Here is a 23024-nt window from a genome sequence, read left to right as displayed (position 1 = left end):
AAAAATTTCATGGTGCAGTTATTAATTATTTTTTGTCTTGTTTTTATAAATATATTCAGTTAATGTCAAAATGTTTCCAAACTCAACTATTTTCATTTCAAATCTGACAAAATCATTAAAAAAACATTAAAATATGGATTAATTAAAAAATATTTTTTTTGTGTGTGCAGTAGAAGGGTTAAGCTGGGCTATACAGCATAGTACTGTATATTAAATCTTCAAGAATTTGTGATGCATGCGATGGATATACAACAGTAGAGATTTTATAGTTTACTGACAACAGAATAACCATGCACATTACTGTAGATGCAAGAATATTGTAGTGAGCATAACTTAAAACTGAATCTTAATACATCATAACCCTGATGAAAATGTACAATATTAAACACAGACTTTACTCACATAATGGTAGCAACACTGCTCCCACATCTACACTGGAAAGTCATACAATTTAATGTAAGCAGTGTATCAAATCAGTTACAGTACAATATTATTAAAGTACAGCTTTAGTATTATAGCATTAGTCATACCTATGAGTTATGTCAGACTCTACCAGTGTTTATTCCCCCTACAGAATATAATTATCCTCTACACACTAGTAAAAATGCAGACTAATATGATGAATCACTATCTTCAATATTCCAGACTTGGTACTGTCTATTGATAATTACTCATCTCTTATACATGGCCCCACTTTCATATTTAGGCCAATTAGAGAATGCTGTCTGTCACCTATCCCCTCAATTAGTGGAGATAAATATGCAAAGCAATTGGGAAATCTTCTGACATTTCAAGGAGATACTGCCTTGATAATCTAAAAAATGCAGCCAAAATAAAAATAACTACATAAAATACATTCTTTCCTTTCCAGTAAAATGAAAAAAATATTTTCTGGGGGGAGCCTCTTTGGCTCCCCAGAGCTTACAAGGCTGATATGCTAATGTCAGACTTTGGCAATCAGTCATGTCTATGGAGTTCAATGGGCCTACCGGGGACCACGAGCCAGAATCTGGCCCCCTCAGAAGAGGCAAGGGGAGCAATGGCCTATAGAAACCCCCTTGTGGTTGGAAGCATTCTATGTCTGCCATCGACCGGGTCAGGCACCCAGAAAGGTAAGCATTCCGAAACAAACCCCTATTCTGGTGAAAATATTGCTGAACAAATGGATAGAACTCCCCTAAATGAAACGACCAAACGATCATGACGTCACGCGTCCCCACGCCACTGTCTGCGCAGCTCCCCCCTTCCTGGGAGGGGAAGGGGGAGTCCCATACCCCACATGCTAGCTTTCCACCCTTTAGTTCTCAGGCTGATGCTAGAGGCGGAGGTCGTGTGCTTGACTCCAGAATTTTAAGCACTGTGCTTAGTGTGGTGGCTGTCTTCGAGGGGTGCGAGAGCCAGTTGTTATTCTACGGTACTCCGGCTGCATGCGCCCAGGGTTCTCATCCCTAGGTGCCCTGTAAGTACTGCCCTTGGGGCTACCTTCCACAAGCTCCTCGGGACCTGAATCTGCTAGGCCGTATTACTGCTCGGGTTTTCCGCCGCCCTTTGGGTGCTTGGGGGTTTTATCTTCCTTGTTTACCTTAGGGTAAGAGGCAGTTTGCACTGGTGGGGCACAGGGTGCTGCACAACTTGTTTTTACCACTCACAGCGGCCTGCTCTGTTCCTTGGGGTACGTTGTCCTCTTGCAGGGTTTTGTTTTTCTTTTTGTTTTTGCCTTGTGGGGGGAGGGGAGTCCGCCTTGCTTTTCCGTTTGTGTCTGACCTGTGTATGGTTTTTCTGGTGGAGCTCCCTGCTAGATCCCCATGAGTGTACACGTCCCTCTGGTTCAGCTTATAGATAGTTGTTTGGTAGTTGAGGGTGCCGGTTAGCAGTATTAGTCCCAGTATTAATCCCAGTAGTTAGCCTGGGATTACCTGGGCGTGAGTCCCTTTTGGTAAATGCTGAGGACCCTGGGAATCCCCAAGGGGGCGTGTGGGTCCGATAGATGTCCCTCGGAGTCCCCTCTTGCTACGTGCGAATTCGAGGGTTGCTCGGTCCCCTTGACTCAGGGTGACCCTCACGGGTTTTGCCTCTGTCGCGCTGCCTGTTGGGGCGGTGACACTTTTGACCCTGAGTCCTGCGAGTTCTGTTGCTTGCTGGTGACTCAATTTACCCAGTCTAATGATGATCTTCAACGGGTACAGGCGGCGCAGGCGTTGCATGTAAGCTTTCAGCTGTTGCAACGCGCTCGGTTGGTTGCTCACCTGGATGCCCCGAGGCTGCCCCGTTTTGCCTATAGGGACCTGGACTTTGGGGTGGGAGTCGTTTCGACCCTGGTTCAGTCCGCGCGCCCTTGTCCTTCCCCGTTGGTGGTTCTTTCTGGTTCCCACCCCCCCATGCTTCCGAATCCGAAGTGTCTGAGGGTTTCGGAGTCGGGGCAGGGTTTAGATGGTCTTGAGTCTCGGGCGGTCTTGGGGGATGCCTCTTCTGGAGTGGCGATGGAGGTCTTCGAGTCTGATCTCCCAGCCGAAGCCTCTGGGTCTGACCAGTGGGCCCCCTTCTGTTTCGCTTACTCGGCTGTGCCAGCGATTTTCTTTAGGGGCCGGTGCTTTGGGGGATGACTCGGCCCCGGGTCCCAAGGTGGGGAATCCTGGGGCTAGGGAGGGGCTGACTTGGGGGCCTTGGGGCCCCGCTGGACCCCGTCTGGGTTTTTCTGCCCTCGGAGCGGGGCTTATTGTTACAAGGAGTGGGGTTCTCTTTTTCCCCCATCTGCGTATGACTTAGATTTGGTGTCTGCCCCACCCCGGGTTTAGTTCCGTGTCTCCTCGGGTGCGACGGTTCCATGTTTTTGGAGGTTTTCGGCTTCCCGCATCCAACCATCTGCGGTGCGGGCGGCCCTAGCGGCTTACCTCCTGTGTGACCTGGATTACGCCTCGGTGATGGATCTGTCGTCTTTCAGGTTTGGGACTTTGTTCTCTTTCTGGGTTCGTTACGAGGTTCCGGAGTCGTCCTGGCTGGCGGACTGTCTTGTTTTTGCATTGGAGGCCTGGCATTCTTTTTGTCATTCCCGTACGCTTGAGTGGCGCGGGGTTTCGACTGGGGTTCAGGTTTTCCTGGGGGGCGACCTTGAGCACCTCAATGAGTGCTTGTTTACTGCCCTTCCCCTGGTATGTTGGTGTTCTGCAGCTTCGTGTGCAGGTTCCACCCTTTCGGCTGCACTGGAGGCCGAGGATTTGTGCGCCAGGGGTCTCTTGGCTTTGGCCTTGTGTTCCTTTCCGTCTGGAGCTTTCTTCGGACTGGCTTGGGGAGGATGTGGGGGTGCTCGGGGCCGTTCTGGGGTCCAGTGCCTTGAGCTCAGCTGCTCGCACGTCGGCTGCTTTGTTAAAGCTGTTTGCGGCCGATCTTGCGGGATGCGGTTGCCCAGTTTTACGCTTCCCGGCTCGCGTGTCGACAGGCGGTGCTTGCCTCCTCTTTGTAATCGGCTTGAGCCCTGGCTCTTAGGATGTCTTCGCCATTCTGTCCTCTACTTTTTGCTCCTGTGACCTTAGAGCAGTATATTCAGGCTGCTTCGGCCAGTTGCCATCCGATGTCAGACTTGTTGGTTCTCCGGGGGTCTCGGTGGGGGCCTACCCGGAGGAGTCGTGCCAGGGCTTGGGGTTCCTCTCCTTGTGGTAGGCCACTGGCGCCAGGTTCTGGCATGGCTCTGCCTTCTGACCCGCCTTCAGCTGGTCGACGCGGCGTTCGCCCTGTACTCTGGGTCTCGTAAGGGGCGCCGGCCCTTTCACGGTTCACCCCATTGACGGGGCGATGGGGGGAGGCTTGCGCTGTTTGCTCACGCCTGGTCCCACGATTTGTGGGCGTTTTGGGTCGTTTCCTTCGATCTGTGGTGGTGTTGGGTGGCCCCTCTTCCTTTGGGGTGTTTGGGGTTGGGTGGGCAAGCTGCTTCTCCTGCACTCCGTCAAGTTGTCTTGGAGTGGGTTCGCTTGGGCGTCATCAAAACGACGACATCCCTCAGATGGGTTTCCAGTCTGTTTCCAGTACCGAGACGGGACTGTGCGGACCTGAGGTTCATTCTGGACTTGTCCCGTCTGAACCCATGGGTTCATTGCCCCTCCATTCGGATGGCTACCTATCTCTTTGGTTCGGGTCGTGTTGGTGCCGGGTTCTTGGATGGTGTCCCTGGACTTCCAGGACGCTTATTGGCATGTCCCGGTTTATCCATTGTTCAGGGACTGGCTTGGTTTTGTTGTGCGGCGTCAAGGTTACCGCTTTCGTTGTCTCCCGTTCGGGTTGAATTTGGCGCCTCGCGTGTTCACATGACTTACCCGGGGCGTGGTGACCCGTCTGCGTCTTTTAGGTGTTCGGGTGTTGGCCTACCTTGACGACTGGCTGGTGTGGGCTCCAAGCCGGTCCAGTTGTCTGCTAGCCAGGGATTTGGTTCTTAACAAGATCGCCGGGTTTGGGTTCTTGGTGAACTGGAGGAAGTCCCATCTGGTGCCCTCCCAGGTTCGGTCGTGGCTGGGTCTTGTGTGGGACTCTTGGACCGTTACCTTGTCTCTTCCTCCGGAGTCTCTCCTCTGGGTGCGGTCCCGCTTGCACCTGTTTCTGAGGGGCTCCCGGGTCACCTGGAGGTTGCTCAAGGGTTTGTGCGGGAACCTGAACTTCGCGATGTGGGTCTATCCACTGGGTTGGGTTTGGCTTCGTCGGCTGTTCTGGTTCCATCAGGGACATTCCATCCACCTCTCTCACGATAGCTGGGTTCAACCCCCGGGGGCCTTGCGTTGGTTGCTGTTTCGCCGGCTTTCTCTTCGGGTTTTTCGGGGGGGTTCGGTGTCTTGGCGCCTGCCTGAGCCCTCGCTCGATATGATCACGGATGACGATATGATCCGTCACGGATCACGTCGTCTCTTGGCTGGGGTTTTGCGACCAGTGCTCATCAGGCCGGCCGGGGGCGGTGGGGTTCGTCCTTTCGTCGAGCCCACAGCACGGTGTGGGAGTTCGCGGACGATGTGGTTTGCGCTTCAGAGGGTTCGAGTCACCCACGGATCGACTGATCCGGCTTCATTTGTACTGCTCCCCGGTGGTTCATTGCTTGAACCGGGGGGGGGGGGTCGATGCGGTCCTTGGCACTTTGGGGCTGCTCGCTTCGGGTGGCTCGTCTGCTGAGTTCTCGGGGTTTGGCTCTCCTGGCCGTTCATGTGCGGGAAGTGGGAAGTGTCCAATGTCTTGGCCAACGGCCTGTCCCATTTCGTTCCCCTCTCCACGGAATAGACTGGTCGACGCCAACTCCTTCAGTTGGCTTTGCCGGACATTCGGTCGCCCCGAGGTAGACCTCTTCATTGGCATGGTCGCGGCTCCTTCCCCTGTATGTGGCGCCCTTCCCCTACTGCGAGGCTGTCGGGGTTGATGCCTTTCGGCAGGACTGGTCGAGGTGGGGGTTTCTGTATCTCTCTTTCCCCAGTTCAGCTGTTGCTCCAGGTCCTGACTCGCTTGGAAACTTGCCAGGGGAGAGTTGTCCTCTTGGCCCAGTGGTGGCCAGCCCAGCTGTGGTTTCAGGTGCTGCTTGCTTGGTGTCTGAACCCGGAGGTTTTCCCACGGCTCCGCATTTTCCTGCAGATCGAACCGGAACGTCACGTGGCAGGTTCGATCTTCTCCTCAAGTCTTTGCTGTATGGTATTTTTTGACTCGAGTTTATCATCTCTATGGTGGCTTCCTTGTTAGTGTCACACCTGCAGGTTTCGTCTCGGCGGCAGTACGAAGTTTCCTGGCGGTTCTAACATTTCTTCCTGCTGTCTTCGTCGCTGTACTTCACTTTCTGTTAGGGTGGTGGTGTCCTTTCTCTCTTGGTTATTCCAGGACCGTCACTTTATGCCTAACACTGTCGCCTCATATCGTGCAGGCACTGGAGGAGCAGCTTCAGCTTGCTTTCGGTATTGATGTTACTTCTGCACCATTTTGCAAGCTGTCTCGGGCGTTGTTTCTCCTCCGGCCTGCTCATGCGCCGCCTGAGCCGTCCTGGTCATTGGACAGTGCTCTCTCTTATCTATCTACTCCTCGGTTTGTTGTGGACCCTTCGGTTCAGGATTGTTTCTCCAAGGCTCTTTTTTTCTGTTGGAATTGGCCTCTGGGGGTCGGGTTGGTGAGCTTCATGCTCTCCTCCGGCCCAGGGGTTTCTGCTCTTTTGGTCTTCGTGATGGTTTTGTTCGTTTGCAGCCGTCTCTTTCTTTTCTGGCGAAGAATGAGGCTGCTGCTTTCCAGAGGGGTCCCTGGGTTGTGGATGCTTGGTTGGTTAGGCCGGGGGTGCATCATGTTTTGTGTCCGGTTGTGGCTCTTCGCCGTTATTTGCGCGCCACGGCTTCTGTATCCAGGGACGCGCTTTGGGTTGATCCGGTTTCCCTTCTTCCCTGTTTGCAGGTGCGGGTCTCCCAGGTCATCCGCAAAATTTTTAAGGCTAGCCAGCCTGTGGTCTATCCCCGTGCCCATGACGTTTGTAAGTGCGCTGCTCTTGCTGCTGTCTTTGGCAACATGTCGTGGGCTGACATTTGGGCATGGGGTTTTTGGCGGTCGAACAGGGTCCTGGCTGCTCATTGCCTAGTGAACGTCCCTGGTCAGGCCTGTGTCGCTTTGGGTCGGCGGTTGCAACCAGTTGTCTCTACTTCGAGTTGAGGAGTGAGCAGCGACCGCCTCCTGGGTATGTCCCTATGTTTTTTCCTCTGTGGGTAGTTAGCTCCAGGGAGCCGAAGGGGCTTCCCCTAGAAAACCAGCGTTGAATGTAATGAAACGCCATTTTCTGGGTGAGACTCTGAGGTTTCCCGGCATCACTCACTCCCTCCCTCCAGTCGGCAGTTTTTCTCGGGTTTTGACATTCAGCCTAAGAACTTAAGGGAGGATAGATGGCATGTGGGGTCTGGGACTCCCCCTTCCCCTCCCGGGGAGGGGGAAGCTGCACAGACAGCGTCGTGGCGACGTGTGACATGATCGTTTGCTCGATTCGTTTAGGGGAGTTCTATCCATTTGTTCGGCTTTTGGTAGCAATATTTTCACCAGAATAGGGGTTTGTTTTGGGATGCTTACCTTTCTGGGTGCATGACCAGGTCGATGGCAGACATAGAATGCTTCCAACCACAAGGGGGTTTCTATAGGCCATTGCTCCCCTTACCTCTTCTGAGGGGGCCAGGTTCTGGCTCATGGTCCCCGGTAGGCCCACTGACCTCCATACACATGACTGATACACATGACTGATGACATTAGCATATCAGCCTAGTAAGCTCCGGGAAGCTACCGGGTTTCACCCAGAAAATGGCATTTCAATGCATTCAACGCTGGTTTTTCAAATTGATAAAATAAAAGGGCCATGATAAGCTTGTTGCTGGGACCTTATACTGTATGACTCAGTAAAGCCAAGATGTTCATTGCAGGCAGTGTAGAACCCTTGACAATACACAACCACAAACAACTACCACTGCAACTCGAACAATTACAATAAACAAATATAACCACAAATATCATTACAGTACTATAAACATAAATTTAACCTTATCACTCACAATAACATACCTGTAATCACAATTATACAGACACAATGATCATCTTAATTGACTGGCTGTGCGAAGTGGTAGTGGTTGATGCTGTAAAAATCAGTCTAGGGCTGTGATAAAGACCTCTGTCTAATGCCTAGGAAAACATTTTCAGATCATGGAATTTCAACTAAGTCCTGTAACATTAAAAACAGGCAATTGAGTAAATGCTACAGAAACAGTAAAACGGAACAAATTGTTCTGTTGCCAACGATTTTTACTGTTTTGTTGGTGGACAGTAACAGAAAAATCTGCTATTATGATTTGAAGGACCGCACTTATATGTGTCGCCTTCCTTTGGTGACTAGCATCTTCACAGCGGAGCTTTATGCTATTCTCTATGCTCTCCGTCTCCTGCCTTCTCGTTGTCAATCCTCCTTTGTGATTGTCGTTGACTCTCGTAATGCCCTCATGGCTCTCGGGTACTTTAATCCTGTCCATCCCGTTGTCGTCGAGATTCAACATTGGCTGTTTCTTATCTCTAGTAAATTTAAATCCGGGGAGTTTTGCTGAGTTCCCAGCCATATTGGTGTTTCTTTAAATGAGCATGCAGATGCTGTCACCAGAGAGGCTATCCACTCTTGGCCCATTTCCTGTAAAGGTATTCCTTTTTCCGACTTTTATCCTGTTATTCATTCCTCCATCCTTGCCCGTTGGCAGGGTTGTTGGTCTTCTGGTGTTGGTAACAATCTGCGTACTCTTGAGCGTTGTGTGTCCTCGTGGCCTTCCTCCTGCCACCGTAACCAGCGGTGGGAAACGGCTTTAGCGCGGTTGTGTCTTGGCCATACTCGCTTAACTTACGGTCACTTAATAGAGCGCCGCTCAGCTCCTTATTGTCCAAATTGCGTTGTCCCTCTTACCGTCGTGCATATCCTTGTTGAATGTCCTGACTTCCAGGACAAGCGAGTGTCTTGCTTTCGGACCGCCCCTCGCGGTCACTTGTCCCTTAATAGAATTCTTGGTGAATCGGATACTTTTGATAACGTTCACCTGATGCGTTTCTGTATTTGTATTGGCATCCTTGGTGATGTTTAGCGCCCTCTGATTATTCCGCACATTTGATGGTGCTACATAGCCTTCCCGGTTTGGTACCTTCTTTTTGATAATTACTTACTTATCACAAATAGGTGATAAGCAAACATAAACATACACAGCAGATCTCGCCACATGTAATTACCACTTGGGTAATTACATGTGGTGATATCTGCAGTTTCAAGTTTATTTTTTATGTTAATACTATGGTTTACAAAGTATATTATAATAATGTAAGATAAATGTTGGCCTGAAGTTTCAAGATTTATTGTCATTAGAAAATGTAGCTATTCTTGTGGTTAATACCACATTTCATGACAAGTGTCTAGTGCACCAGGAATGTGTCATACAGTACCAGTACTAGATGCTCAATCTGGGATTTTTATACTTTGATGTTTTGCAACACTTCAAGAGATGTGTGGAAACAAAAACTTATTGGTCTGGGAAATATTGCACACCAAACCCTCGTTGCAAAATATTCCATGGCTCAATGGCCATATTTTCCTGTTTTCTTTGCAGCACTGGAAAGAGATCATGTAAAAGCTTTTCAGAGACTGAATCACAGGACATACGGCATGTGTTCAGATAAGGCACTTCACTCTTAGAACTCATTATTTTTAGTATGCTTAATCTTGGAAATTGTAAATTGTCTTCGTATATGAATGTATGTGCATTATTTCCAGGTTAACTTATTAATATTTGAAGCATGAAACTGTTTGGCTTGTTAGCATCTTGTAATATTTAGAGAATACTAATAACTTCATATTTGTCAGCCTAAAATGTATATCTGATAGCTGTAATATAATACAGTCGATGGCTGCGAAGCTGGTTGTGAGAGAGAACTGCTTAGTGTACCTGTTGATTAGTAGCTGGTCTCTTTTGTTTGTGGGAAAGTCTTGTCCTTAGCTTGTAGCTCTAAATTTTATAACTTTTCTTTTATACAAGTATAGTAGGTGGATCCCCCTTTCCTGCTTGGAGATTGTCAATTATTTTTTTTAACTTCTTTGAGATTGGAAAAATAACACAAGCTAATGTGTAGTCTCCTGTGTTTTTCTTTATTTAGACTAGAGATGATGTCGTTTGGTGACAGGTCACAAGCAGCAGCCAGTGGACCAACAGGAATCCATCCAGCCCAGAAAGTTCCAATGGGCCTCAACACAATAGCAGGTTATGCTCAGGCACAAAATGTGGGAAGCATTGGTGGGGTAACCTCGACACACAGCAGTTCAAGATATTCCTCCAGCTCATCACAAGTGGCTCCTACAAGTATATCTACAGCTGTGGGCTATTCAACACTGACTAGTAATAGTCACAATTCCTCATATCCAATCAATCCAGACGTCAAATTAAAAAAGCTGCCATTCTATGATATCCTCGGGGAACTCCTGAAACCATCATCACTGGGTGAGTAAAGTATTTATAATTCATTTCACTGGTGTAAATAATATGAATATGTTAAGGTTTCATTGACTGAACATACTTTGATAGTGTAGATTCATGATACAGCCCAATTTAATATATCTAGAAAACAGGATATTGGATTTTATGTACAGGCCTACCTTCTAATTATGAGAGTTTAGAGAACCCTTATTTATCATTTTCTGTGGGGGACCCCCTTGAGGCTCCCAGAAGCTGTTATCACAGATCTAGTGCCATACTACGGAATTCTATTGGCCTACTGGGGACCATGAGACAGAACCTGGCCCCCTCAGAGAGGTGCAGGGAGCAGTGGCCTATTAACACTATTAATTATAATTGCCTATTAATCATAATTGCCACCACCAGGGAAGGTACCCAGAAAGTTAGGTGAAATAAAACAGACTATTGCATGGTTAAAACGAAGTCCTCAGCCTCAAACTTGCCAAAAGACTTCCTCCAACAATTAAAACAAACCACCAAAACTTAATGAAACTAGTGTGAACTAGTTTGCTTCCCCCCCCCAACACTGCCTGGAGGGAGGAGGGAGGCAGACGGCCCACATCACTTGTTAGTTATATTCTGATGGTTCCTCGCCACTGTTGTGTTGCTCTGACTCTGGTTTCTCAGTTTTCAAGTACTGTAGTTTGCTTTTGTGGCTGTTCTTATGCACGGTTGTGTAGTGTGAGCCAGAAATTCAAGAGTGTTTGGAGCCGCATGAATTCAGAGTTTAGACAGAAATCACAATAGCGGGATGCATCAAATGAACAAATCCACAAGGGCCGTGATGAGAACGTGAATGAACCCTCGTCACGGTTCTTGTGAATTTGTTGAACTCGGGGTTCTCTTTCCTGTGCGATCCTTGAATGCTGCCCTTGCACAGTCTGGGTTTTCTTGCCTGGGGGTGTTTAGTACACTGCCTTTAGAGGGTTTCCTTGCTTGGGACACTACTTTTAGAGGGTTTCCTTGCTTGGGGTTGCCTTTGCCCGTTCTGGTGAACCAGTGGTTTCTAATTGTGTGTCTTTCCTTGGGTTGGAAGTGTTTTTGCTCGTGGAGGCCAATGAGGTTCGCACGACTTAATCAGTGCACCATGGTAGGCCCTAGATACTTTCTTGGTGGTGCTATGTTCTCCCTAGTTGCTCATTCTCTGTGAGTGAGAGTGAGTGTGTGTGTACTCACCTATTTGTGTCTGCAGGATCGAGCATTGACTCTTGGATTCCGCCTTTCGAGCATCAGTTATTTACAGCAATGACTCCGGTCCTATTTCCCTATCATACCTAGTTTTAAAATTATGAATAGTATTTGCTTCTACAACCTGTTCCTTAAGTGCATTCTATTTTTCCACTACTCTCATGCTAAAAGAAAACTTCCTAACATCTCTATGATTGTTTGACACCATCTTGATACTTGCTTGATGGGGTTCTGGGAGTTCTTCTACTCCCAAGCCCGGCCCGAGGCCAAGCTCGACTTGTGAGAGTTTGATCCACCAGGCTGTTGCTTGGAACGGCCCACAGGCCCACATACCCACCACAGCCCGGCTGATGCAGAACTTCTCTTCGAAAACAGTCTAGTTTTCTCTTGAAGATGTCGACGGTTTTCCGACAATATTTCTTATAGTCGTTGGGAGGACGTTGAACAACCGCGGACCTCTGATGTTTATACAGTATTCTCTGATTGTGCCTATGGCACCTCTGCTCTTCACTGGTCAATCTTGCATTTTCTTCCATATCGTTCACTCCAGTACGTTGTTATTTTACTATGTAGATTTGGGACCTGGCCCTCCAGTATTTTCCATGTGTATATTATTTGGTATCTCTCTCGTCTCCTTTCTAGAGAGTACATTTGGAGAGCTTTGAGATGATCCCAATAATTTAGGTGTTTTATCTCGTCTATGCATGCCGTATATGTTCTCTGTATTCCCTCTATTTCAGCAATCTCTCCTGCTCTGAAGGGGTGAGTGAGTACTGAGCAGTACTCGAGACGGGACAACACAAGTGACATGAAGAGTACAACCATTGTGATGGGATCCCTGGATTTGAAAGTTCTCGTAATCCATCCCATCATTTTTCTGGCTGATGCAATATTTGCTTGGTTATGCTCCCTAAACGTTAGATTGTCGGACATCATTATTCCCAAATCCTTGACATGCGATTTTTCTACTATGGGAAGATTTGTTTGTATTTTGTACCCTGTATTATGTTTCAGTTCCTCATTTTTGCCGTACCTGAGTACCTGAAATTTATCACTGTTAAACTCGTCTAAGTTTCCAGCTTCCATCCATGTCCCCTCGTTCTGTTACTATTCCGTGTGAACATTTCATCTATGTCCACTCTGTCAATCCCCCCTGGGTATTTTATATGTTCCTATCATGTTCCCCCTTTCCCTTCTTTTTTCTAGTGTCGTAAGGCTAGCCCAAGACTCAAAAACCACTAAAATGCCAAAATAACTCGTAAAAAAAAGTAGCTTGGAGCTTATCTAACCTTTCTCGTTCTCTCGGCTGAATTTCTTCAATTTCGGTCATGTGGCATTATCTTCTTTCATGGTTACATGTATTGTGAATGGCATCTCATGCCCAATGCTGTTATCGTGTGGCACTTGAGGAGCTGCTACCGTTAGCTTTTAACATTGATTTTTCTGCGGCTCTGGTCCTCGGGTTGTCTCAAGCTTTTTTTCAGCTCTGGCTCGCTCATGCTTCCTTGGGTTGATGGGCTGGTGAACTTCATGCTCTTCTTCGGAGGCAGTTCTGCTCGGTTCTGAAGAAAACGTCCTGGTTGGCATTTTCTTCATTTGCAACTACTGTATTTCCTCGTTTTCTGGCAAAGAAAGAGTTGGCAGGTTTCTGGAGGGGTAATTTGATTATTGATGCTTGGTTAGTTTGGGCAGAGGTGCATTATTTGTAGTCTGGGCAGGTGGCAATTTCTCACTACCTGCGTGTCACCGCCTCAACTTCAGTGGACTGATCCACTCCTTGGTCTCCTGTTCTAAGACTCATCTTTTTGAGGTTGTTCGCAGTGTCACCATGGCTAGCCATCCTGCAGAGTATCCTTGGATCCATGATGTTAACAAATATACTGTACTCACAGTGGTGTTCTCTAATATGTCTTGGGTGGATACTCAGCATTGGTTTTTGGCAGACTAACAGGGTCATGGACAGCCATGCATTTTATTCAGTGTTCCTGGACCTCTTCAGTCCTTTGTTGCCCTGGGTCGTATTTCCTAGCTGTTGGTCTGTACTTTGACTTAGTGCCTGCTGCCTCTGCTCCTCCAACCTGTCCTCTTAAAAATGACGTCACTTTTCGCTCGTATGCGAGCTATGGCCAAATTTGGACGTAATTTGAAATGAAATCGACTCACAAAAGTGACGCACTGTTCCGTTTTCTGTTTGAGTCGTCCGGCTTACTCGGCCAGCTTAGAAAAGGATTCTTTCCATTAACGTTTTTCATACCATTTTGAAACTTTATGAGAATTTCCTGCCCACCTAACCTATCAGAGGACCCTTAACTTACTGTTGTTGAAAAAAAAAATCCCAAATTGATATTAATTTTTTTTTCATTTTCAAATTACGTCCATATTCGGTCATTCGGGCAAACGGCCAAAAGCGACGTTCTTTTTAAGAGGACAGGTTGGCTCCTCAACTGGTAGTTCCTCTAATTTTTTCTCTTTGCTTATTTTGCAAGTGGGAGCCACCAAGCCCTCAGTAACCCAGCATTGAATGTAATAAAATGCCTCTTTCTGGTAGAGCCCCAGTGGCTTCCTATCTCCCTCCCCCCCCCCCTTGTGTGTTTGTTGGTTAGTTGCTGTGTGCAGAATGCCACTTGCTCCCTGTACCTCATGTCAAGGGGTCAAATTTTGGCTCTGGTCCCTGGTAGAGCAAATGAACTTTTGCAACTGTTAGTGACTGGTATATTGGAGCAATTTCAGCGAGATAGTTACAGGGAGCCACTGGAGCTCTATCAGAAAAAGGTGTTTCATTATGTTCATTGCTGAGTTTCGTAGTTCTTATTCTTATTACACTACAGTGTGTGAACAGTTAATTAAAATTTGATAACTAAAAAGGATTGTGATAAAAATACAAAATGTTTTCCTTTATAGTACCATAATTTTTATTGGGCAGCTGGTGGACCTGCTGAATCTAGGCATTGTCCTACAATATCTGTGTACTGTAATGTGTAATACATATAATTATAGAAATACTTTTGTAAATATTTATCCTAACCCATCATTTTTGGCCAGAAATGAGTACTTTCTTGTATTCTATCTTTGTTTAGGTTTGGTTTTCCAACCTCTCATTTATCATGTCCTTTGGTGGCAGAAATTTGCCACTTTAAAAGCATTATCTCAATGATGCTCTGTCATGTAATTATTTTTTTTTAAATAATTAAAGTGTGTCAGAGTTCGTGTGTTTTGGTAGCTGACTTTTGTGCATACACTTACAAGAATCCCTGTTAGCGAGAGTGCTGTTTGGCGATCCCTGTAATGTCAAGTGGTACTTTGAATGGCTTTGAGTTTTTTTTTTTTTTTTTAAGTACTGTACCCATTATAGAGGGTATTTCAAGGTGAATTGAGTATTCTCCAGTGTTTCCCTATCACCAGCATGACCAACATGGATATTTGAAAAGATCTCTGCTGCCTTGGTACAGAATGTTGATCAACCCTGGTTGAACATGATGCTATCCATGGGACCTAATGGGAGCAACAGTGTCCTGCTTAGAAAGTAACTTTTCATGTACAGTACTTGTAACGGGTACCAGCCTCAACCTTCAATTCCTGGTTAATGCTGGCCGTTATTTAACGGTTCTGTTGTTCATCGTTTTCTTATCGTAACCTCTAGTCCGGTGAGGCCTTATAACCTTGGTGGTTGATCACCCAGGCACCACAAAACAAGGACACTGTACCTTTCAGCTATAAGCAAACTCACTAAAGAGACTTTATATGCTGCCACCACCTATCCTGAGATTTTCTGTAGTTACGCTAATTGACTGCGGGAAAGGACCAGTCAATTGCAAAATAAATCCCAAATGTGGATCCCCAATTATCAAAAGGCGGGGTGAAGTTACTTTAGCGTGTGGTTTAACTAATTTACCAGGGAGAATATATTGAATCGATCAGGCTGCTTACAGGAACACACAGACTTAGAGCACAAAATACACAGGATTGTGAATTCAAGAATAAAGAAATATAAATAAAATTAGGGAATATTGACAAAACAATAGAAATCACTTCAATAATTATTTATTACACAAAATAGGAACAGAGCACTCCCTAACACTGAAATATCCCTATCTTAGGCAATGGTTATGAATTTAAGAATTACTGCACTGAACTTCAAAAAGTGACTATACCTTAAACATCTACAACCTCCCATGCACGATGTCCTGGCTTCCCTGGAGGAGTGTCCACCCTTCCTCGCTTATCGCCAAAACCACACTGACTAAAACTGCCCTCACAAACTGTGAGGCTGACCCTTGGCTGATTGCCATACATCATTAATAAGACTAATTATCAAGGCTACATCATATGCACTTGTCACTTTAGGTGACTGGATTCCTATTCAAAATGATGGTAATTACATAGGTAATTGAACTAGATCTATTATTAAATACATTATTGAATAATAACATGAATTTCTCTAATATAAATAAATTAACAAACAAGATGGTAGATAGCAATTTACCACTGCGGAGACTGCCACCGAGCTGAGACCGTGTCATGCGTCTACCAGAAACTAGTTCCCATATTCTAAATGAATCATCTGTACTTGTCCCAGAATCCTTGTCATTTTAGAAGGAACTACTACATAGTTCCTTTCTTAGTGAATGGCTTGGTACAAGTCTCAGATATATACAATACTCTCAATATAACTAAGTAAACCCTTGGTGTAGACTTGGTGGTGGGGGGGGGGGGGGAGTTCACTAGCAACCTGACCTAAGGTTGGCATTGCCAGCTCTCCAAGTCAAGTCACTTTTTCTAACTGAGCTTATTAGCAAAATGGTGGAGCCCCACCTAAATTAATAAAAGCACTTTACTATCCCATTTTACATAACATACAAGGAGGTCTCATAACTTTCCTATGCAAGTGCAGTTCATAGACGTATTTTCCTGGGCCATCTAAAATTGATGAGGCATCCTCGTTCCACATCTGTGAAACAGATGGAACTCTAATCCCTGCGGTCAGACCTTTTGCAAGAATTGGGCCAGACATACACTCTGACTCCCAAAACTAGATTGTACCCCCTTATACATTATCATACAATCACTACAGGATATATAATCATCTTATAAACAGCTGAACTGTGTAATACTGTACACTCATAAGCTTTTTAATGGCTTCGTATGTAAATATGAAGCACATAATACTATTTAAATATTTATCTGGAAAAACATTATTTATTCAGTATTTATAATTACAGTACTGTACTGCATTTAACAAAACTTTAGTAGATTTTCTGAAGATGTATAATAGTATAAGTTTTTCTGGCTTTGCATGTGGTATATTGTTCATGTATTTTTCTATTCTTAGCCCCACAAGGTTCAGGACGCTATCAGGAGTCCACATTCGCATTTTCTCTCACGCCACATCAAGCCAACAAAATTGCAAACTCAAGAGATTTACGGCCAGGCAAGCAAGACTACTCTGTTCAGGTGAGAAGATAATTTTGCTCTATTTTTATTATCAATATTTCTTTTTCTTAAGTTTATAAATTTCCTCAAGTTGATATTTATATATTTTTTGTTATAATAGATAATGATTTCTAATTGGATTAGTGCATTCTAAATGTTAGAATCTGTGAATCTGAAAAATCATTTTATATGTATAGTACAGTGATGTATTTGCAATTGGTCAATGAAACAGTTAACCATCTAGAAAAACTCAAATTATAGAAAACTATCAATTTTTTCCACTTATGGGCACTTACATAAATGCTCTGTACAGTGTACTAGGTAGTGAGATCAATATAATTTTTTTTTTCATTATATGAATTTTTCCACATGCCAGTGGCTATTGCCAATTGTCAACTTACTTTAGTTAATGGTAATTCAAAAATGTTCAAAAGCTTTGTAAGATATTTAACCCTTGCACTGTGACCCTGTTTATAGGTGACAACCCCATTTTCTTAAAACCCTTACAAGGTGTGTAAGAAAAATAAATTAAAATTTTTCTTTCCGATATTGTTAAAATGCATTCCCCTACCACGGTAAAAATAAAACAAAATGTGACTTTGGCTGTGGTGATATCACGATTCATTAGCATTCATGGAGCAATTGCCACGGGGTGTGTGGAGAATCTAGAGGAACTAAATAATCTAATCTAGAGGTAATCTAGAGGAACTAAACTCTACTATAAAAATCAACTACAGAACAGGATAAAATACAAAATAAAATTGAAAGCCTCTTATCTGTAGTCTGAAGAGTAGACTGCCTCCTGTACTTGGATAATGTGATCGTAGTGTTAGGTAACTTGGTTCTCTTAAAGGATGCTATTTCCTCTAACACAGGGTTATTGATTGAAGAAAACTGCATGTACCTGTTGAGATTCACTCACATCAGTTGTCCTAAGTACAAAAGGCTTTAAGGATAAGGGTTAAAAACAGTACTAACAATGTTAAATTACTGGTTCATTGTACATAATCTAGCCTAGCTTTTATTGTAAATAATTATGGGGTTTTATTAATAAAATATAACAGTATTAAGTTATATCAGTTAAGCAAGATTTAAAATCTGATTAATAGATTATATTTAGGCAAATATATGCTAGTGATTAATAATTAATATTGATGATTATTGTTGAACTTATTCAAGATTAGATTAAAAATTATATTGATAGATTATTTATTACTGATAATGGATTAAGATAATTATTATTGTAGGTTCTTGCTTTTTATTTTGGGGCTTTTCCCACTTCTTAACGACCATTAGCTGTAAAAGGAATGATTAAGGCTACTGTGTAATATAATTGGCTAACTAAATTAACACTAATTGAGCTCTAAATACTAATCCAATTCAGTCTGAGACCAGAGCCTTGTCTGAACCGTTACCAGACAAATGATCACCCTTGGCATGAAAGACTCAGTATTTTATTGATTTAGATTTCACCTTTGATGGATTATAGATAACATGCAGTAGCATATGCTGTGATTAAGATCTTCACGTGATAGTGGGCAGCTGAACACGTGCATGTGTGAGCTGCTTGCTTCTCATATATGGATAAAGATATTTATGATATTTTCTATATCAGATGTTATTTAACACCTTTCCTGTCTCAAGGCACTATCACTGAGATTATATTGTTTTTTGTGCAATATTTGGTGTGTAAAAGTACCTGAACACCGTCACACGTTCACACAGCTTGAATGTAAACAAAATAATGAGGAGTGCTCGGGCGCTTAGCTCGTGTTGCAGCCCTACACTCTTGGGGATAACCAGCTCTTATTTAAAATAACTATGTATACGTCTAGACAGGCATATCGAGCCTGGCCTCAGGCCGGCTTGGGGTCAGGCCGGGCTTGGAGAGTAGAACTCCAGAAACACACCAGGTGTGCTCCAGGTATAGATGATTATGTTGAGATAGATTATTAGCATTAATATAATGATTATTTAAGGAAGGATGATTAAGTATGATTTGTGATATGACTAAATTCTTAGTTAAGAATGTGGAGTGATGTCATAAATGTTGATTGACCATATTCATATGACCTCATATTCTGTTGACCAAGCAGTTAGTTGTGGCATGATATGTCCACATGAGAGGTCTTTGTATCTAAATATAGACTCACACCACCTGAGGCCTCCTGCCTTTGTGACCTCTGGGCCGCAGGCAACAGATGTGTGATTGTAGGATGTATGATGCGGGTTGTTTTGACCCCAGAGTGGGGCAGAAGGTGCCACAAAGTTATTTTTAGATATTTATTTCAGTGTCTGATTTCTATTTCCCCTTTTTTCAGTAATATTACTCAATAGTGTGTCTTTTGAGAAATTTGTATAATAAAATGTGTGAAACATTGGAATCCTCATATATATATGTTATTAATATGTGCACAATATTATGTTCTCAGAACAATAAATCATACTGTCTTTGCAGTTATTACATTGTATATACACTTTGTTTATATTTATTTAACACTTTTGCTCGGCGACAACTCAGCATTGAGTCCTCCATTAAATAGAGGGAAGTCCGATAAGAACTCAGCATTGAGTCCTCGGCAGTAATTGGCGGCGGCTTCGGGAGGGGCGCACTGCGGTTTTGGACATTATATACATATGCTCCTGTAGGGAATTTCATTGCGAATACATTGATACCAAAATAAAAGACCTAGAACCAGAATTGAGGTAACAAAGTTGAAAAGAGTATACCCATTTTATTGCTCTTTATTAGCGCTCATGGGGGTAATGCTCCGTCACTTTCTCTGTTGTGGGTGGTACGCCGTGCTTTTGGACTTTATATTTGCATATACTCCTGTAGGGAATTCTATTGCGAACACAATGGTACCAAAATGAAAAACCTAGGACGAGAATTGAGATGACAAAGTTAAAAAGAGTATACACTTTTCAGAATTACCGCATTCTCTAATGTAATGAGAGGCACCTTGTGGTGGCGCAGCACTCTCTGGTAACCGCGGCCTGCTTTCATCACGTCGGCGGGTGGAGCGGGCTGCTATTTTTGACATTATATGCATATACTCCTGTTGAGAATTTCTTTGATATCAAAATGAAAGACCTAGGATGAGAATTAAGGTGACAAAACTGAAAAGAGCGTAAACATTTTATCGCTCTTGCGTGCTCCCAGGTAACTTTCTCTCACTTTCTCTGTTTGTTGCGGATGGTACGCGAAGTTTTTGGGCTTTATATGCCTTTAGTCCTGTAGAGAATTCTATTGCAAACACAATGATACCAAATTGAAAAACCTAGGACGAGAATTGAGGTAACAAAGTTGAAAAGAGTATACACTTTTCAGAATTATCGTGCCCTCCCGCAGAATACCCAAACCCACCCGGGGTAGTGAAGTGCTCGCGCGCCCAGAGCATCAAAGTGTTAACTACTGTGTCTACATTTTTATGCCGCATTACAAACTACGAAGTAGTTCTGGTGGGTGTGGTAATGAAATCCATGAACAGCATAGTGCCACACACTACCATCTTATAACTCTACATGACTTGGCAAAATGACTCCCAATGTACTGTGCACATTGCTAACTCTAGCCACAACAATACTCTTATCAGAATCTTGGTCACTAAATTATGAATATTAATAATTTTCCTCAAGTTTATTTTCTAAAGGAACATGAGGCCCTGCTTTATGATGCATCGATGCATGAAACTGTGGCAGTGTGCTGTGGATATCTGCCTTACACTCAGAACATCATAGCCAGCATTGTGTTCATTGATATCTGAACTGTGTACAAAGTCTGTATCACAATCATGATCTTCTATGACACCATCACAAAATAATTTCAGTTATTTATTTAATTATTATTAAGCTATGCTGTAGGCACAAGCTGCATGGCAGTGCTGTGAGCTGCTGCAGCAAGCATTACCCCTGGTCACCCTCTCAATACTAAGGCCTTCATACCCAGGAGAGGTGCCCACGATCTTTTCCAAGATGGCATATGTTTACTGGATGCCTGAAGAAGCAAATGTGAGCCCCTGTGTATGACTGGGACTTTTAAATCTTATGAGGGTATTTTAAATCATCGTCACATTGATTTGCGCAGTAGGGTCAGAAATGGTGCGATAGTCCCCGATTTACATGCACATTGTAAGGGTTAATATCACAGTTGCTTCATCTTTATTAAAGTTTTATTTCCCTTGTTTATTGTATCATGCAGGGAAAGTGTTTTGTTTCTGATTATTTCACTACTTATTGCCAAAATTATCACCACCATAATCACAGCTGTCACCATAACCACATCTATCACCATAATCACAACTATCTCCATAACCACATAGGTCTACATAATCAACTATTACCATAATCACAGCTATCACCATGCCTTATGGTTACCTTGTAACAGTTCCTAGGTTCAACATCCCTGTGGCCTGGTCTCTACCAGGCCTTTTAGTTGGTGGTCTGATCAACCAGACTCTTGAATGTGGCTGCATGCAGCCTGATATACAAATTACAGCCTGGTTGATCAGGTATCTGTTGGATGTGTTTGTGAGTTCTGTTTTGAAGACTATGTGAGGTCGGCCAGTTACGCCCCTTATGTGTTGCGGGAACTGTACTGAAAAGTCTTGGGCCCTTGATGTTGATTAGAGTTCTCTCTCAGCATGCCTATTGCATCTCTGTTTTTCAATGGAACTTATTTGCACATCCTGCCATGCCTCCTGGTTTCATGATGTTATTTCCATGTGCAGATTTGAAACCAGCGCCTCATAATATTTTCCAAGTATAGATTATTATGTATCTCTTGCCTGCACTGTAGAGAAAATAGAGTTAAAGATTTTAATCGATCCCAATAATTTAGAAGTTTTATTGAGTGGATTATAGCAGTAAAGGATCATTGCAGATTCTCCAGATCAGCAATTTCTCCAGTTCTGAATGGGGCTGTTATTGTACAACAATATTCCACCCTTGAGATTGCTAGTGTCTTGAAGAGTATCATCCATTGGTATGGTATCTCTTGTTTGAAAGGTTCTTGTTATCCAATCTCATTTTTCTTCATCGTTTCGGTCCAGGACGGACCGAAACGTCGTCGTCCCTTCAACTTCTAGTGTGTGGTCTGGTCAACATACTTCAGCCACGTTATTGTGACTCATCGCCTGCATAGCTATGCATGTTACACCAGCCCCTACACATTACACTCATGAGCTCAATATTCCTCCCACTGTTTACACTGTATTATTTCACCTGGTATCTTTACACCACCCTGTTCATTGCTGAGTAATGCCTCTAATACCTTTCTTAATTGCCTGTGTATGATTAAAACTTCTAATTAATATTAGAAGTTTAACAGAATTTAAAGTCTTTAAGAAGTCTTTAAAAACTTTTACAACATGTTTTAAAAGAAGAAATAGAATCTAATCAAGCACTGCAATATTTAATGCTTTTTATTTTGTCATAATAATTATTAAAAAGTCAATAGTGAAATTTCTACTTATGGATTACATGTACAATTATTAATTCATCTACTGAACTTGCTAATGTCTGAAATATAAATTATTAAATTATTGTATATAAATTTTTTTTTTTTTTTTCTAGGTTCAAATGAGGTTTTGCTTACTTGAGACAACATGTGAACAAGAAGATAACTTTCCACCAAATATTGCAGTTAAAATAAACGAAAAGATGTGTCCATTACCTGTAAGTATGTTACCTTTGTATTAAAAAAAAATACATGTATTGAGAACCTTGATTTGGGATTTATAGAAGGAATGCATGGTTAAGTAGGTCAAGAAAGTTGGTGGAGCTGCACAAACTGGTAGAGGAATGAGAAGTGCTTCAGACAAGCCAAGCTCGGTTGAATTCTATGCTTTGGGACTACCAGCCACATGACCATCTGTAGAGCAGACAGAGCTTCACGTCTCAACACAGGTGTGTCCACACCAAGCATGAATGCTGGCATGGGTAGATGGCCCACACCTTGTAATTCATTACCGCAAGACCTTTACATAGACCACCAATCAGAATACAGTTACTACCTTAACCTATGACATGATTGGCTCAACCATAGGTCCCTCTGACATCATCGAGAGTATCCTGAGTGTAGCTAGCTCTACAGTTGGAAGTGAGGTCACCTGCTGACCTGACTGCAAGCCTCCTTGTCACTGCCACCACAGTTTGTAGCACACAAGATGGTGACAATTCACTGACATTGTTACAATGAGATGTGTAGTCTCTTTATCATCTTGTATAACCAAACGTCATATGACTTTACTCATTCACCATCTGAATTGCAAATAAAAATACCTATCCAGGGATACCCAACAAGAGGGTGCTCCAATCTGGTATAAGGCAAATTATATTTCACAATGTACAGTGTTACATATTCATCTGCAGCCATAGGTGTGATAAAGCTGAGTG

The 23024-nt window shown here is 43.7% G+C and overlaps 1 protein-coding gene across 4 annotated transcripts in view; it reads left to right on the top strand.

Moving 5' to 3' along the window:
* The window catches only part of LOC123767541 (E3 SUMO-protein ligase Su(var)2-10), a 123903-nt gene that overhangs the window by 18963 nt on the left and 81916 nt on the right, over positions 1–23024 (top strand). For 3 of the 4 annotated variants that reach the window (XM_045757236.2, XM_045757235.2, XM_045757232.2), the window contains 3 exons: positions 9655–9995; positions 16528–16649; positions 22203–22304. In XM_045757236.2, coding sequence (XP_045613192.2) covers positions 9655–9995; positions 16528–16649; positions 22203–22304 — 565 coding nt within the window. The remainder of the gene's footprint in view (positions 1–9654; positions 9996–16527; positions 16650–22202; positions 22305–23024) is intronic. The other variant, XM_045757237.2, reaches the window with a different exon arrangement.

Source organism: Procambarus clarkii, chromosome 67 (genome assembly GCF_040958095.1).
Source record: "Procambarus clarkii isolate CNS0578487 chromosome 67, FALCON_Pclarkii_2.0, whole genome shotgun sequence".
In the NCBI taxonomy this organism is placed as follows: domain Eukaryota; kingdom Metazoa; phylum Arthropoda; class Malacostraca; order Decapoda; family Cambaridae; genus Procambarus; species Procambarus clarkii.
This window is presented reverse-complemented; position numbering and strand designations above follow the sequence as displayed.